At 44.4% G+C, this 15139-nt stretch overlaps 1 protein-coding gene across 25 annotated transcripts in view; it reads left to right on the plus strand.

The window, feature by feature from the left end:
• SYTL3 (synaptotagmin like 3) overlaps positions 1-15139 on the plus strand; it is a 121567-nt gene that overhangs the window by 33205 nt on the left and 73223 nt on the right. For all 25 annotated transcript variants that reach the window (XM_063632792.1, XM_063632783.1, XM_055268424.2 and 22 more), the window contains one exon: positions 3628-3692. In XM_063632792.1, coding sequence (XP_063488862.1) covers positions 3628-3692 — 65 coding nt within the window. The remainder of the gene's footprint in view (positions 1-3627; positions 3693-15139) is intronic.

Raw genomic sequence — 15139 nt, forward strand, 5'->3', positions numbered from 1 at the left:
TATCACCTGGGAAGAAGTGCTAGATACTTTCTTTGGTTACTAATGAATCACACTACCCTGTGTTGGCCCTAACATGGACAGAGACTACAGGATCTGTCACCTCCGTCATAGACTCTAAGGGCAATGAGCGGTCCTCCTTTGTAAACTTGGGATTAGGCCGGGTGTGGTGGCTCACACCTGTAATCCCAGCACTTTGGGAGGCCAAGGCAGGCAGATCACTTGAGGCCAGGAGTTCAAGACCAGCCTGGTCAACGTAGTGAAACCCTGTCTCTACAAAAAGTACAAAACTTAGCCAGGCATGGTGGTGCATGCCTGTAGTCCCAGCTACTTGGGAGGTTGATGAGGGAGGATCACTTGAACCTGGGAGGTTGAGGCTGCAGTGAGCCGAGATTACACCACTGCACTCCAGCCTGGGTGGTAGAATGAGACCCTATCTCAAAGAAAAAAAAAGTCTTGGGATTAGTGCAGACAGGGAGTCCTTACAAAAGATATTGTGGAATAATTGCTTATGAAGCTGCTGATTTTGCAAGAAAGGGTAATGGAGACCTGGGCCAAACCTAGTATTCAAAGGAAACAGCCTCAAATGCAAAAAGTACTGGTTGTTATATGGTTTAGGGATAAAAATACTGTGGTATTTTTACTTTCTATTGTTTAATCACAGATAGGCCCAAGAGATCCCCGAGTTTGTGCCCAAATCTCTATATGCCAAATTAGCTCCTGCTTAAACTGCGCAAGTAATCAGTTGGAATTAAATGAGATTAGATGGTTCTATTAGATGATTCGCGCTGGGTGACTAGGATTTTAATTTATCTACTACTTGTGTAGGTTCTGAAACGAGGGCTGGAGTCCTTTCAATGATTTGCAATGTTCATTCACTTAGGTGCTTTCACCTTTCTTCCTTCTCCTTAGCTGTTTTTCATTTTCTGTGATTGTCTATGTGTGTGTTTATTTATCGATGTTGTCCCCCTGTCTGATTAGCTCAGTCGACTATAGCATCTCAGATATGGATATTTTGGGCCCAATGGTAACGAGCTGGAGCATGTGAGAGAGTAGATGAGCTGGAATGGGTCACTCACCAGAAAAGCAATTCTGCAAGTAAAGTGCATTTATCAGGCGGGGGCCTTGTAATTTCTGCCCTTTGGATTTGCTTTCCTGTTCCCTCCTCTAAGGATTAGACCTTGTTCTGTTTGCCAGGACTGAAGAGGCATCTTCAGAAATTGAATATGGAGAGGTGCAGCCCTTCAAAGGCATGGGAATTTACCACCCATGACTCCCTCTAGACTTGCCCTGATTTTTTATGTTCTGCTTCCCACAAGTGCTCCAGGGGAAAACTTCTGCCTAGAGGCTGAGATTGCCTTAAGGTGTTTTGTGTTGATTTAGGGGATTAGATAATTGAGTTTCTGACTTTATGGATGCAAACTTTTCCCTCTCTCTCTAGAGACATATCACAGTTGTACATTTTATATACTTTTGGCTCTGAATGGTAGTGACTGATTATCAAAATTCTGTTACAGGCCAGATGCTGTGGCCTGTGCCTGTAATCCCAGCACTTTGGGAGGCCAAGGCAGGTGGATCGCTTGAGCTCAGGAGTTTGAGACCAGCCTGGGCAACATAGCAAAACCCCGTCTCTACAAAAAAAAAAACACAAAAATCAGCCAGGTGTGGTGGCACGTGCCTTTAGTCTCAGCTACTCAGGAGACTGAGGTGGGAGGATTGCTTGAGCCCGGGAGGCAGAGATTGCAATGAGCCGAGATCGTGCCACTGCACTCCAGCCTCAGCAACAGAGCCAGACCCTGTCTCAAAAAAAATTATGAAATTCTTAAATGCTCTCTCTATATTTTCCTTGTTCTAGTCACTAAGTATTGGTAATAATCATTTATGTACTAATCAGAAAATAGTAGTGTCTAACCAGATGAAGGAGAGAGTTGGTTGATGTCTTCTGACAATACTAGCACTTCATAGAGAAAGATAGCATATTTTGAAAAAGTGCAGATTGGCATATATTTGTGATTTTACTTACATTAGCAAGCATTAATTTTTTTAAAAATCCACTTGAGTTCATATATAGCCTAAAAGAACCTAATGGAGAATTTATTTCAGTCAATACTGTAATTTATAGAAGAGAATTAGTCATGAGCTGAAGTTTTAATTTTTTTCTTAAATTTGCATAACAGAATTGGCCAGTTTTGTGGCACATTATTTTAAGGATGTGAAGATCTTATAATATTTACGTTTGCCTTTTTATATCCTAAAAGGATATTAACAATTCTGCCTTTCTGAGATTGAGGTTGAGTGTGGATTCCCCAGAAAACCAAGAGGAAAACCCATGTGAGGACGTCAGTTTTGAGCAGTTAGCGTCTCGAGTGCCCTCCGTGCTGTCATGCATGTGACTAAGATGGTAGGAGTTAAAGTCCTACCGTAGGGAGCTGCTGTCAGACCAGCGGGCCAAACAGGGCTGCTTTCCCCTGATTCACAAGTGGTCTGCTCAGGCGGATCGTCTGAGGTCAGGAGTTCGAGACCAGCTTGGCCAACATGGCAAAAACCCATCTTTACTAAAAATACAAAAATTATCCAGGCATGGTGATGGGCACCTGTAGTCCCAGCTACTCTGGAGGCTGAGGCAGGAGAATCGCCTGAACCCACGAAGGGGAGATTGAAGTGACTTGAGATCGTGCCACTGCACTCCAGCCTGGGCGACCAGAAAAAAAAAAAAGTTGTCCACTCAGATTTAAGTCCCCAAATCTCCATCCACACACATTGATCCCGTGTTCCATACCTCAGGTCCTCCCGAGAACCTTCTCAGGTAACCTTGCTTGTGGGCCCTTGGAGAATGTTGTAAACACAAACTAACCTTAGCTTAACCTACAGCTGATCTCCCTCCAAGCCCAATGCATAACATTGAGTTTTCCTGTAGCCCATCACTCGTGCCAGAGCTTCCCGCCATTGACATGATACATTGGTCATTTGTGGTGGTGGTGCTGAGATGGAGGCTTGCTCTGTCACCCAGGCTGGAGTGCGATGGTGCAATCTCGGCTCATTGCAACTTCCGTCTCCCAGGTTCAAGCGAAAATTCTCCTGCCTCAGCCTCCCAAGTAGCTGGGATTACAGGCATGTGCCACCATGCCTGGCTAATTTTGTATTTTTGGTAGAGACAGGGTTTTGCCATGTTGGCCAGGCTGGTCTCGACTTCGTGACCTCAAGTGATCCACCCACCTCAGCCTCCCAAAGTACTAGGATTACAGGCGTGAGCCACTGTGCCTGGCCGATACATTGGTCATTTTGATGATGATAATTTTGTTTCTCTTTGTGTATTTGTGTATTAAGTACTGGATTTGTGCTGGGCACAAGTATATGTTAATATGCTCAACATATTCACATACATGAACATACATATGACATGCAAGATAAAACACGTGTCAGTGGGAGTTGCACGGCTTTGCTGCTGATACTGAAATCACTTTGCTTCTATGGGGAATCTGTAAAGTTAGGGGTTCGAGCCAGGAAATTGATTGCTGAGGTCCCTTGCAAGACTAATATTTTGTGACCTTACCTGACCCTTAAAAGGGGTAATTATAGCACTATTCATGTCTTCTCTTTCTGAAGCTTCCTTTCTGCTCATGTTTTCAGGAATGTCAAAATAAAAACTGGAGAATGGTTCTATGAGGAACGAGCCAAGAAATTTCCAACTGGAGGTAAATGCTCTTTACTTTTTTAGTAAAGTAAAATGATCTATTCCTAGTTTTAAAATATTTGATGTTAAGACTTTGGAATATAAGCAATATGATGGGTTTAGTCTGCAGGCCCCATGTCTTGCCGTTCCATTTGCTGATGCTCTCACCGTAACTCACGCTGCTCATTCCCTCTGCTCACTAATCTTCCCTCCGCTGCATTTCCACTTCTGATGTTGGCCCATTCTTTTTTTTTTTTTTTTTTTTTTTGAGACGAAGTCTCGCTCTGTCGCCAGACTGGAGTGCAGTGGCACAATCTCGGCTCACTGCAACCTCTGCCTCCTAGGTTCAAGCGATTCTCCTGCCTCAGCCTCCCGAGTACCTGGGATTACAGGTGCATGCCACCACAGTCGGCTAATTTTTCTATTTTTAGTAGAGACGGGGTTTCGCCATGTTAGCCAGGATGGTCTCGATCTCCTGACCTCGTGATCTGCCCGCCTCGGCCTCCCAAGGTGCTGGGATTACAGGCGTGAGCCACCGCGCCCGGCCAGTTTGGCCCCATTCTTTAAGGCTTGTGCACCACGAGGTTTCCCTGGCTTCCTGCTTCTAGGCGTGATGTCCCTTCCTCTGAAACACCATCAGTGCTGGGTTTGTAATTCTCTTCCGTAATTGTTGCAAAGTTCCTTATATTGTAGCATTGTTTGTGCACTTCTGTTTCTCTCTACAAGCAGTAACTGATTTTAAAATCTTGTTAGCCTGTATTGCACCAAAGCACAATACCTTGTTTATAATACTTGAGCAAGATGATTGAATCAGTGAAGACCACAGTGAATGAAGAGCGTGTGAACTGAGCAGAGGTTGATGGTTGTGGAGTGAGCACGTGTTGCGGTAATATGGGTGGAAGCTTGCATTTCGTCCGTATACTATGAATGTCTTATAATGAGATGTTGACCTAAAGAAGGAAACTGAGGCAAAACTAATATAGGTGGAGAGTTTATTTGGGCCGCGGCTGAGGTCTGCAGCCCAGGAAACACTTCCAAGGGCTCTGGAGAACAAAGGAGAGAAGGGTGAATCAGGAGAGGGGCGATTACAAAAGCTGGTTTTCAGGAATTCTCGTGGGTTTACAGAAATACCACTGATTCATGATTGGCTATACATTGCTGAGCTATGGAGTGTGGGTGATGGTGTCCAGTGTGTGGCATTGTTAGGATAATTTATGGCTATGGGTGGTGATGCTGAATCTAGGGTCCATAGAGCAAGTGGCTTTGAAATGATTGTTAGCCCAAGTTGGGGGACATGATTGCGGTCTCATTTCAGTGTCTCTCTAGGCCTGATACTTTAAAGGGGGTTTGTGTTTCTTAGATTAAAAGTTTATTTTCTTTTTCAAAAGTATTTGCAATGTATGGTGTGCCAGTGTAATTGGTAGCTAGGACCTGGAACTGTGGAGAGGACGATTTGTGCTTTGATCACAGAAGTGCTGTGATGGGGCATCAGGACAAAGGCGCACACAGGCACCGTCACAGTGGAGTGCAGGCAGGTGCTGTATCAGGCTGTACATCTGACTGTATCAGGCTGTACATCTGACTGTATCAGGCTGTACATCTGACTGTATCAGGCTGTACATCTGACTGTATCAGGCTGTACATCTGACTGTATCAGGCTGTACATCTGACTGTATCAGGCTGTACATCTGACTGTATCAGGGATGTGGGCAGCACCCCCCTCCTCTGTGATGTGATGATGGGGACCTAGACTCACAGCCTGACTCAGAAGGCAGCGATGGCTCTTTTCTAGAAAAAGCGGCAATTTGCAGGTATGGAAATAAGCCATAGAACCTCACCCAAAAATTTGTTGGCAGTAAAGGAAGCCATTCATTTGGGTTGATATTCAGCTTTTATAAAGGGTGGATTTGCCCAGGTGTAGATTTGGTTGGTACTAAATTATCCCATGGCTTATATTCCTGGCTTTTCTTAAGAAAAAAAAAAATGCTGCTTCTGCCAAGTTTATTGGAAACCTGGAGGAAAAAAAATAATACTAAGGGTCATGTCAGGCAATGGAATGAAGCAGGGTTGCTGTTGCTTCTAAGCTAGCGTTTCTCAACACCTTCTTACCGCCACCCTCTCCCCTACCCCACACAGCCTTTTTAGACACTTTTTCAAAGTTGCTACCATAACATTTTGATATCACAGATATCATACATCTATGTACTGAGGCCTTTTGGAGAGCCACAGACTGTTGAAATAGCTAAGATTTGCTACCAATCTTTGTCCCCTTAGGGGTGCCATCATCCCATGTGGAATGTGTGACCTTGGCAAAGCAGCTGCAGCACAGGACTTTTCTCTGTTTTTATTGCTTTTATGTTTCTCTTTTTTTTTTTTTTTTTTTTTTTTTGAGATGGAGTCTCGTTCTGTCATCCAGGCTGGAGTGCAGTGGCACGATCTCAGCTCACTGCAAACTCCCCCTCCTGGGTTCAAGGAATTCTCCTGCCTCAGCCTCCTGAGTAGCTGGGATTACAGGCACATGCCACCATGTCTGGCTAATTTTTGTATTTTTAGTAGAGATGGAGTTTCACCTTGTTGACTGGTCTTGAACTCCTGACCTCAAGTGATCTGCCCACCTTGGCCTCCCAAAGTGCTGGGATTACAGGTGCGAGCCACTTCACCCAGCCACTTTTGTGTTTCTTTAAAATACTTTTTTGACTGGGCGCGGTGGCTCACACCTGTAATCCCAGCACTTTGGGAGGCCAACGTGGGCAGATCACCTGAGGTTGGGAGTTCGAGACCAGCCTGACCAACATGGAGAAACCCCGTCTCTACTAAAAATACAAAATTAGCCGGGCATGATGGCACCTGCCTGTAATCCCAGCTACTTGGGAGGCTGAGGCAGGAGAATTGCTTAAATCTGGGAGGCGGAGGTTGCGGTGAGCCAAGATCATGCCATTGGACTCCAGCCTGGACAAGAGTGAAACTCCATCTCAAAAAACAAACAAACAAACAAAACACCAAAACCTTTTTGTTGGTGGGCTGGAGCCTTCTTCAGAAGGTAGATTCTACCCTTTTCCACATCAATTCCTAGCTTATAAACAGTAGTGCTGTAGGAGGTGAAGTTTGTCGTTTCTCAATGCCAACTCAGTGCAGACATCTCCATCACTGAAAACGTTTTCTACGTCGTTGGAAGTTCTAGCATCATTATTTCAGGTAAGTAGTTTTCGTGTGCGCATGAATGTGTCTATGTGTGTGTGTTTGTGCACACACGTTACCATCTTGTTGTCAACTTTTCAGCACTTCATCTCCTGAGTGAGTGGGAGAAGTATGTTATCACGGTGACTTAAGATAAAAAGGGAATTAGGAAAGAGGTGAGACTGGTGTCTTAGGGTTTTCTTTCTTGCCTTGTAACTTTAAGAATAAAAACATCAGTAAGGACAAACAAACCAGGGTTAGGAAAATCAACCTAAGCATAAATGATTCTTTTTTTGATGATGTTGTTTCTATCAATGTATAAAATAAACACCAGAAAAGCCTGAACTTTCCCTCCTTCTCTACAACGCTTCCTCAAATGCCAAGGTGCCTCATTTTCCCATTGTCCTGTTTCAGTAGAGTTGGGGTAAGAGGCATGGAACTATGGGGAAAAATGCCAGGTTAGGAGCACACAAGTAGTGCCATGAGCCAGACCAGGTTGGGTGGAGTTTGCAGCGGGTGAGTCAGGAAAGGTAACAAGGATCAGGTGACAGAGGTTTAGGTGGACAGGCAGGAATTCCACCACGCTCCTATCTGTGGCCCTAAAAGAGAACCAGGTGCAGTCACTGAGGAGTTGAATTGAATTTGTGCTGTAGCAGTTAAGATCCACTTAGGGAAATTGAAACTGTCTGGTTATTTGAATAAGAATTTACTTTAGGGATTGGTTAGACAGGAATTAGAGGCAAAAAGGGAATAGTGAGAGAACAGCTAGCAGTTGCAGGAGGCTGACGCCCTCTGACCCTGCTGAGCTGATGCTGGCCAGACACAGGTCGGAAGGAAGGCATGAGCCCCTTCTCCCTCCTCCAGGCCCTGGTCTCCCTCTGGAAGCCCCCATTGCACCCTAATAGAGAGGGAACTGCAACCTCAATTCTCTGATGTGCTCCGGAAAAAGTGTGGTTTTGCATGTTCTCTAGTGTTTTTGTTGTCATGGTACGGGCAGTACTCTTTCCAGCCCTCTATATCCTGAGCGGAAGTTAGAAAAACTAGATGGTGGTGGCCGGGCGCGGTGGCTCACGCTTGTAATCCCAGCACTTTGGGAGGCCGAGGCGGGCGGATCACGAGGTCAGGAGATCGAGACCATCCTGGCTGACACGGTGAAACCCCATCTCCACTAAAAATACAAAAAATTAGCTGGGCGTGGTGGCAGGTGCCTGTAGTCCCAGCTACTCGGAAGGCTGAGGCAGGAGAATGGCCTGAACCCGGGAGGCAGAGCTTGCAGTGAGCCGAGATCTCGCCACTGCACTCCAACCTGGGTGACAGAGCGAGACTCCATCTCAAAAAAAAAAAAAAACTAGATGGTGGTATAAACCACAAAAGTGTACAGACAGCTCCAGTCTGTGCCTCTTTCCACGTACTGGTTATCTATTACTGTATAGCAAATTCCACTGAAACCTAGTGACATAAAGCAAGTAACATTCTTCGACAGTTTCTGTCTTCAGTGGAAGGCTGGCCTAGGGCTGGGGGATCTGTGCTCTTGGGGCTTACCCTCATACCTGGCCAGTGACAGTGGTGTTGGGAGGAGGACTTGGTTCCCCACCATGGGGATGTCTCCACAGGACTGCTTGAGTGTCCTCATGACATGGCGGCTGGCTTCCCCGAGGGCAAGTGATCCAAGAGAGGGAAACGCAGAGCCCCACAATATCTTTTATGTCCTAGCTTCAGAAGCCACACCCTGTCATTTCTGCTATGCCCTATGGGTCCCACAGGTCAGCCCTAGTCAGAGGGGACAAAGGGTCTGAATATCAGGAGGCAAGAATCACTGGGACCATCTGTGTGCTACCAAATCCTGTGTTCCTTGTCTTGGGAGAATGGCTACACCTCTCACTCTGTCTCCAAATCCACAGACCTGAGAATTATACTTGACTCCTTTGTTCCTCATTCTGCCACTACATCCAGTCAGTCAGCAAATCCTGACATTTCTGCCTCCTGAGTCTCTGGAATCTTCCTCTGCCCTTCATTCTCACTTCCAATGTAGCAGCTCCTAACTGGTTCCCACTGACCCCATCTGCTTCCCCCTTGGTCCATCTTCTATTCTGTGAAGAGAGGGAGCTTCCTTTTCTCTTTGAGAGGAAGTTACTTATTTTCTGATTACAGAAGTAATGCAAACATTGCAAGCATTTGGGAAACAGAATAGTATTTAGATGCAATGGAAATACTACCACAATCCCAAACTACTGTAAATTACATGCACGTGTACACACCTGCACACTCCCAGCCTTCTTTCTGGGTGAGCCTGTGTATATGTGTGTGCACAGATAGACTTATCCAATTTCAAATGTATTGTGATCAGACTCTATGTGGTTTTATCTTGCTTTTACAATTCAACTTGGCATAAACATTTTCCTGTGTTATTAAGACTTCTTCCAAAATGTATTGATGACTCCATAAAATACACCAAATATATGCACTATAGTTTAACCTGTTCCCGAGTGTCTGAGTATATCACTGTATTTGATTTTTCATGTTATACATAACTCTGATGAATGTCTTGTACAGGTATTGTGACATGTCTGTTTATTTTGGGGGGATAAATTCTTAGAAGAAGAATGATTGGTCAAGTGTATGAATACTTGAAAGGCTTTTGATGTTTTGCCAAATTACCCTCTGGGAGTGTGTGCTTATTTACAACAGGCTGGCAGGGTACACAAATTTCCTTTTTCCCACACTCTGGCCCCCATTACGTTCTGAGCTTTGAAGTATGATTTCAAATTACATTCACGTAAAAAAATAGATGCCAGGTGCAGTGGCTGACGCCTGTAATCCCAGCACTTTGGGAGGTCAAGGCGGGAGGATTGTTTGAGCCCAGGAGTTCAAGACCAGCCTAGGCAACATAGTGAGATCCTGTCTCTAAAAAAATTACATGAAGGCCGGGCGTGGTGGCTCACACCTGTAATCCCAGCACTTTGGGAGGCCGAGGCGGGCGGATCACGAGGTCAGGAGTTCAAGACGAGCCTGGCCAATATGGTGAAACCCCGTCCCTACTAAAAATACAAAAATTAGCTGGGCGTGGTGGCACATGCCTATAATCCCAGCTACTCGGGAGGCTGAGGCACAAGAATCGCTTGAACCTGGGAGGTAGAAGTTGCAGTGAGCCAAGATCGTGCCACTGCACTCCAGCCTGGGCGACAGAGTGAGACTCTGTCTCAAAAAAAATAATAAAAAATAAAAAAAAATGAAATCAAAAAATTAAAACCTAGAAAATGAAGAAAATCATAAAGAGCAATGTTAAAAATACAACAGCTTCACCCAGAGAACAATTGTTGACATTTTAGTATATATCATTGCTGTTCTTTTGTGAGTGTATATATCTATGCTAGTGGGTGCATATCTGTATGTGTGAATATGTGTGTGTGTATACGCACATACACATAGACTTTTTAAAAAGTTTAGGTTGAACCATAAGAAATTGGTATTTTTAGACAAAAAATTATTGAGTGGGGCAATTTCACATGAATCAAGCTAATATATTTACATAATTAAAATCAAATTGTATGTACAGTTTTATCCTAATGTTTCATGTAGTAATTTATAAGAAACATTTTCAGTGTCCATAAATACTGTTGGCTATATGATTTCTGATGAGTGTATCTCACCCCGTCATAGGAATGTGTCATCATTTGTTTAACCAAATAACTATTGTTGGATAGTTAGGGGATTTCCAGTTTTCCGTTGCGTTTTCAAAAGTTTATAATGTTATTAAAATGAGAATAATGCAAAGAACATCCTTGTAGATACCTCTTTGGCACATCTCCGAATATTTCTAGAAAGAGAACAAGACGAAGGTTAGGAATGTTGCCTCCTTTAGAAAGGGTCTGGAATTATCCTTAAAAATAAACCAACAAGCAAACCAACAAACAACTTTGTCAGTTTGGCAAAACAACATTGGTCATGCAAAATGGTTTTCTCATCATTTTGATTTGAATTCATCTAATCATGAATAAGATTGAGTATCTTCCACTTTTCAACCTTCTGTAGATGTTCTTGGTATGTGAAGGTGATTAGTCCTTTTCAATCATGTTAGTTGCATATGTTATCTTGCTAGTACATGGCCTTCTTTATAATTTTGTTTTTAACACACAGAAGTTTTTTTGTTTGCTTGTAAGCAAATCTCCTTTTCCTGTATAATTTCTTCTTTTCCTTTTATGCTTCGAGACTTCTTCCTTATCCTGTGATAGGTTAAATATCCACATTAATTTTCTTCTAATTTTTACTTTTTTTTTTTTTTCCTTGAGACAGAGTCTCGCTGTGTCACCCAGGCTGGAGTACCATGGCACAATCTTGGCTCACTGCAACCTCCACCACCTGGGTTCAAGCGATTCTCCTGCCTCAGCCTCCCGAGTAGCTGGGATTATAGGCCCATGTCACCATGCTCAGCTGATTTTTGTATTTTTAGTAGAGACAGGGTTTCATTATGTTGGCCAACCTGGTCTTAAACTCCTGGCCTCAAGTGATTCACCCACCTTGGCCTCCCAAAGTGCTGGGATTATAGGCCTGAGCCACCATGTTAACTCTTTACAATCATCAGGAGGCCCTGTCTAATTTTTTTTCCTCCCGATCTTTGATGTTCCTGGTACCATTTGTTACATAACCATTCCCTTTCCCATTGTGTTCTAACTCAGGGCCATTGATTGGCACAACGTGGGGCACCACTCTGCTTATGCCCAGCCCTGTGCTGCAGCGGGTGCTGTCTCATAGAGGACACACAGTGCCGTCCCCTTCACCTGCAACTCTTGGCGATTTGGCCCTTGCCAGATTTTGAATGTTTGAGAGCAGGAGCTATGAGTAAAGGAATAAGTGAATAAATAAATTGAGCAGGGATCTGCTCATTTGGCCACAAAAAGTGCTGTTAGAAGGAGTGTGTTAGAAGAAGTGCTGTTAGAAGGAGTGTGTTAGAAGAAGTGCTGTTAGAAGCCGTTGTCAGTGCCCAGCACTGAGTGGGCACCTTACAAATGTAGACTTGTAGACTTCCTTCCCTTTTTGGCACCGGGAAACCTAAAGCTAAATGTAACATTCAGTTGCAGTAATTCCAGGAATCATTACACCCTCTGCACCCAGTTTCCTTTTTATTAGCTTTTGCTTATTTCTCTTTTGATGATCTTATTGGATATGTGCAATTTAAGATAAAATGCCCTCCAGATTTCCTTGGAAGTAGACAAACTATAAGTAAGAATCCAGTGAAGAATAATAAATTGTGATAATATGTGTTGTGCTATTTTTTCAGCTATTAAAACAATTTAAAAACAAGAAAAAGGCCGGGCGCGGTGGCTCACGCTTGTAATCCCAGCACTTTGGGAGGCCGAGGCGGGCGGATCACGAGGTCAGGAGATCGAGACCATGGTGAAACCCCGTCTCTACTAAAAATACAAAAAATTAGCCGGGCGTGGTGGCGGGCGCCTGTAGTCCCAGCTACTCGGAGAGGCTGAGGCAGGAGAATGGCGTGAACCCGGGAGGCGGAGCTTGCGGTGAGCCGAGATTGCGCCACTGCACTCCAGCCTGGGCGGCAGAGCGAGACTCTGTCTCAAAAAAAAAAAAAAAAAAAAAAAAAAAACAAGAAAAAAAGAGCCTCAATTCTTCATTTTGTAGAGATAGTACAAAAAATTTTAAATATTTTGATTTAAAAATTTTTCTGATTATAGGCTGGCTTTTTCCTCTAAAATTTCATAACTCGATATTTAGTTTTGTGGTCTTAAAATAATTTCTTTGATGCCACAGTGGTGGTTCATCTGTAGTGCATTCGAATTATCAAAGCACCCAGACCTTCATAGGCTATCTTGCCTTTAGGAAGCTCCCCAGGACAACTTGGCATCGTTACCTTCTGTGCCTCCATCCACGGGTATTTGGCAATCCGTGCAGAGGGTTTTTAATGTGGCTTCTGGACCCACGCTCCAGGATCAGCTGCAAACTGATTCAAATTCAACCCTCCTGGCCTCACACACACAGGTTCTGATTTGGTGGGGCCAGATGGGGTCCAAGAGTGAATGTTTGGCTGAGGGCGGTGGCTCATGCCCGTAATCCCAGCACTTTGGGAGGCTGAGGTGGGAGGATCGCTTGAGGCCAGGAGTTTGAGACCAGCCTGGTCAACATGGTGAAACCCTGTCTCTAATAAAAATACAAAAATTAGCTGGGCATGGTGACACATGCTTGTAATCCCAGCTGCTTGGGGGGGTTGAGGCAGGAGAATCACTTGAACCCGGGAGGCGGAGATTGCAGTGAGCCAAGATCACGCCACTGCATCCAGCCTGGGCAACTGAGACCATCTCAAAAGCAAAAAAAAAAGAGTGACTGTTTAACAGTTCCCCAAGTAACTTTTTAAATGTACTTTAACTAAAGTAACAAAATTAGTAAACAATTATGACGGAACTTTTTTAGATCACTAATAACTAGAAAACAAGCTGAAAATTCATCTCTCCTCTTTTGGCATGTGCTAAGCATATAGAAATGATGCCCTCTTCTGGCTCCTCCCTGTAAATGCACATCTTTTCTTTTTTTTTTTTTTTTTTAAACAACCATGACATTCTGTTACTTGATATACAAGCTTGAAAGCAGAAAGATGACAATATTAATATTAAACTTTTTTTTTCTTTTTTGAGACGGAGTCTCGCTCTGTTGCCCAGGCTGGAGTGCAGTGGTGCCATCTCGGCTCACTGCAAACTCCGCCTCCCGGGTTCACGCCATTCTCCTGCCTCAGTCTCCTGAGTAGCTGGGACTACAGGCACCTGTCACCACGCCCGGCTAATTTTTTGTATTTTTAGTAGAGACGGGGTTTCACCGTGTTAGCCAAGATGGTCTTGATCTCCTGACCTCGTGATCCGCCCGCCTCGGCCTCCCAAAGTGCTGGGATTAAAGGCGCGAGCCACCGCACCTGGCCAATATTAAACTTTCTTAAGTTAAGAAATGGTTAAATGTAATAGATAAGCAGTCTACTCAGACTTTCACTGTATTTCTAATAATTAGGGAAATAAAATAATTTAGAAAGGCTAAGGCTTAACATAGCCTCTGATAATTCTCTCAATGATTCATCACGTAACTAACCAGGTTAATTATTGTATCTTATAATTACGAAGGAAAATGACCTTTATCCCTCCCTCCCAGCAGTAAACGTGATTGAGTTCTTCAAGTGACTTTTCCGAGTTGTATTCTTCTGCATGGGCAGTTTAGATATGATCCGTCCCATCACAGGGTTATGAGGACAGCATCAGATTTGCTGTGTGGGCTTGAAACACTCAGGCACATGAGTTAAAAGAAGCAGGTGCCAGGCCGGGCGCGGTGGCTCAAGCCTGTAATCCCAGCACTTTGGGAGGCCAAGGAGGGCAGATCACGAGGTCAGGAGATGGAGACCATCCTGGCTAACATGGTGAAACCCTGTCTCTACTAAAAAAAAAAAAATACAAAAAATTAGCCAGGTGTGGTGGTGGACCCCTGTAGTCCCAGCCACACGGCAGGCTGAGGCAGGAGAATGGCGTGAACCTGGGAGGTGGAGGTTGCAGTGAGCCGAGATCGTGCCACTGCACTCCAGCCTGGGCAACAGAGCGAGACTATGTCTCAAAAAAAAAAAAAAAAAGCAGCAGCAGCAGGTGCAAGTCAATACGTAGCTGACTCTTTCCCAGTGCCCTGCCTGCCTTTCCTCTCTGCTAGTTTGCTCAGGAAACACTCCTCACCCCTGCAATTCATCAAATGGATTCCACAAGGATGATTTTGTAAAGCTTTCTTTGAATTACAAATGGAGTCCCTAGTTTATGTGTGCTTATACTCCTAAGAGGATGTCTTTATGAAGTCATGTTTATTTCCCAGATAACAATTTAAAAAATTTTATATAGACTTTTATTTTTTTGAGACAGCGTCTCATTTTGTCACCTAACCTGGAGTGCAGTGGCGGGATCTTGGCTCACTGCAGCCTCAAGTTCCTGGGCTCAAGCAATTCTCCCACCTCAGCTCCCCAAGTAGCTGGGACCACAGGCATGCACCACCACGCCCGGCTAATTTGTTTTGTTTTGTTTTGTTCTGCTGAGATGGAGTCTCACTCTGTCGCCCAGGCTGGAGTGCAGTGGTGCGATCTCGGCTGGCTGCAAGCTCTGCCTCCCTTCAAGTGATTCTCCTATCTCAGCCTCCCAGGTAGTGGAGACTACAGGTGCATGCCACTACACCCAGCTGATTTTTGCATTTTTAGTAGAGACAGGGTTTCACCATGTTGGCCAGGCTTGTCTCAAACTTCTGACCTCAAATGACCCACCTGCC

Source organism: Symphalangus syndactylus, chromosome 2 (genome assembly GCF_028878055.3).
Source record: "Symphalangus syndactylus isolate Jambi chromosome 2, NHGRI_mSymSyn1-v2.1_pri, whole genome shotgun sequence".
In the NCBI taxonomy this organism is placed as follows: domain Eukaryota; kingdom Metazoa; phylum Chordata; class Mammalia; order Primates; family Hylobatidae; genus Symphalangus; species Symphalangus syndactylus.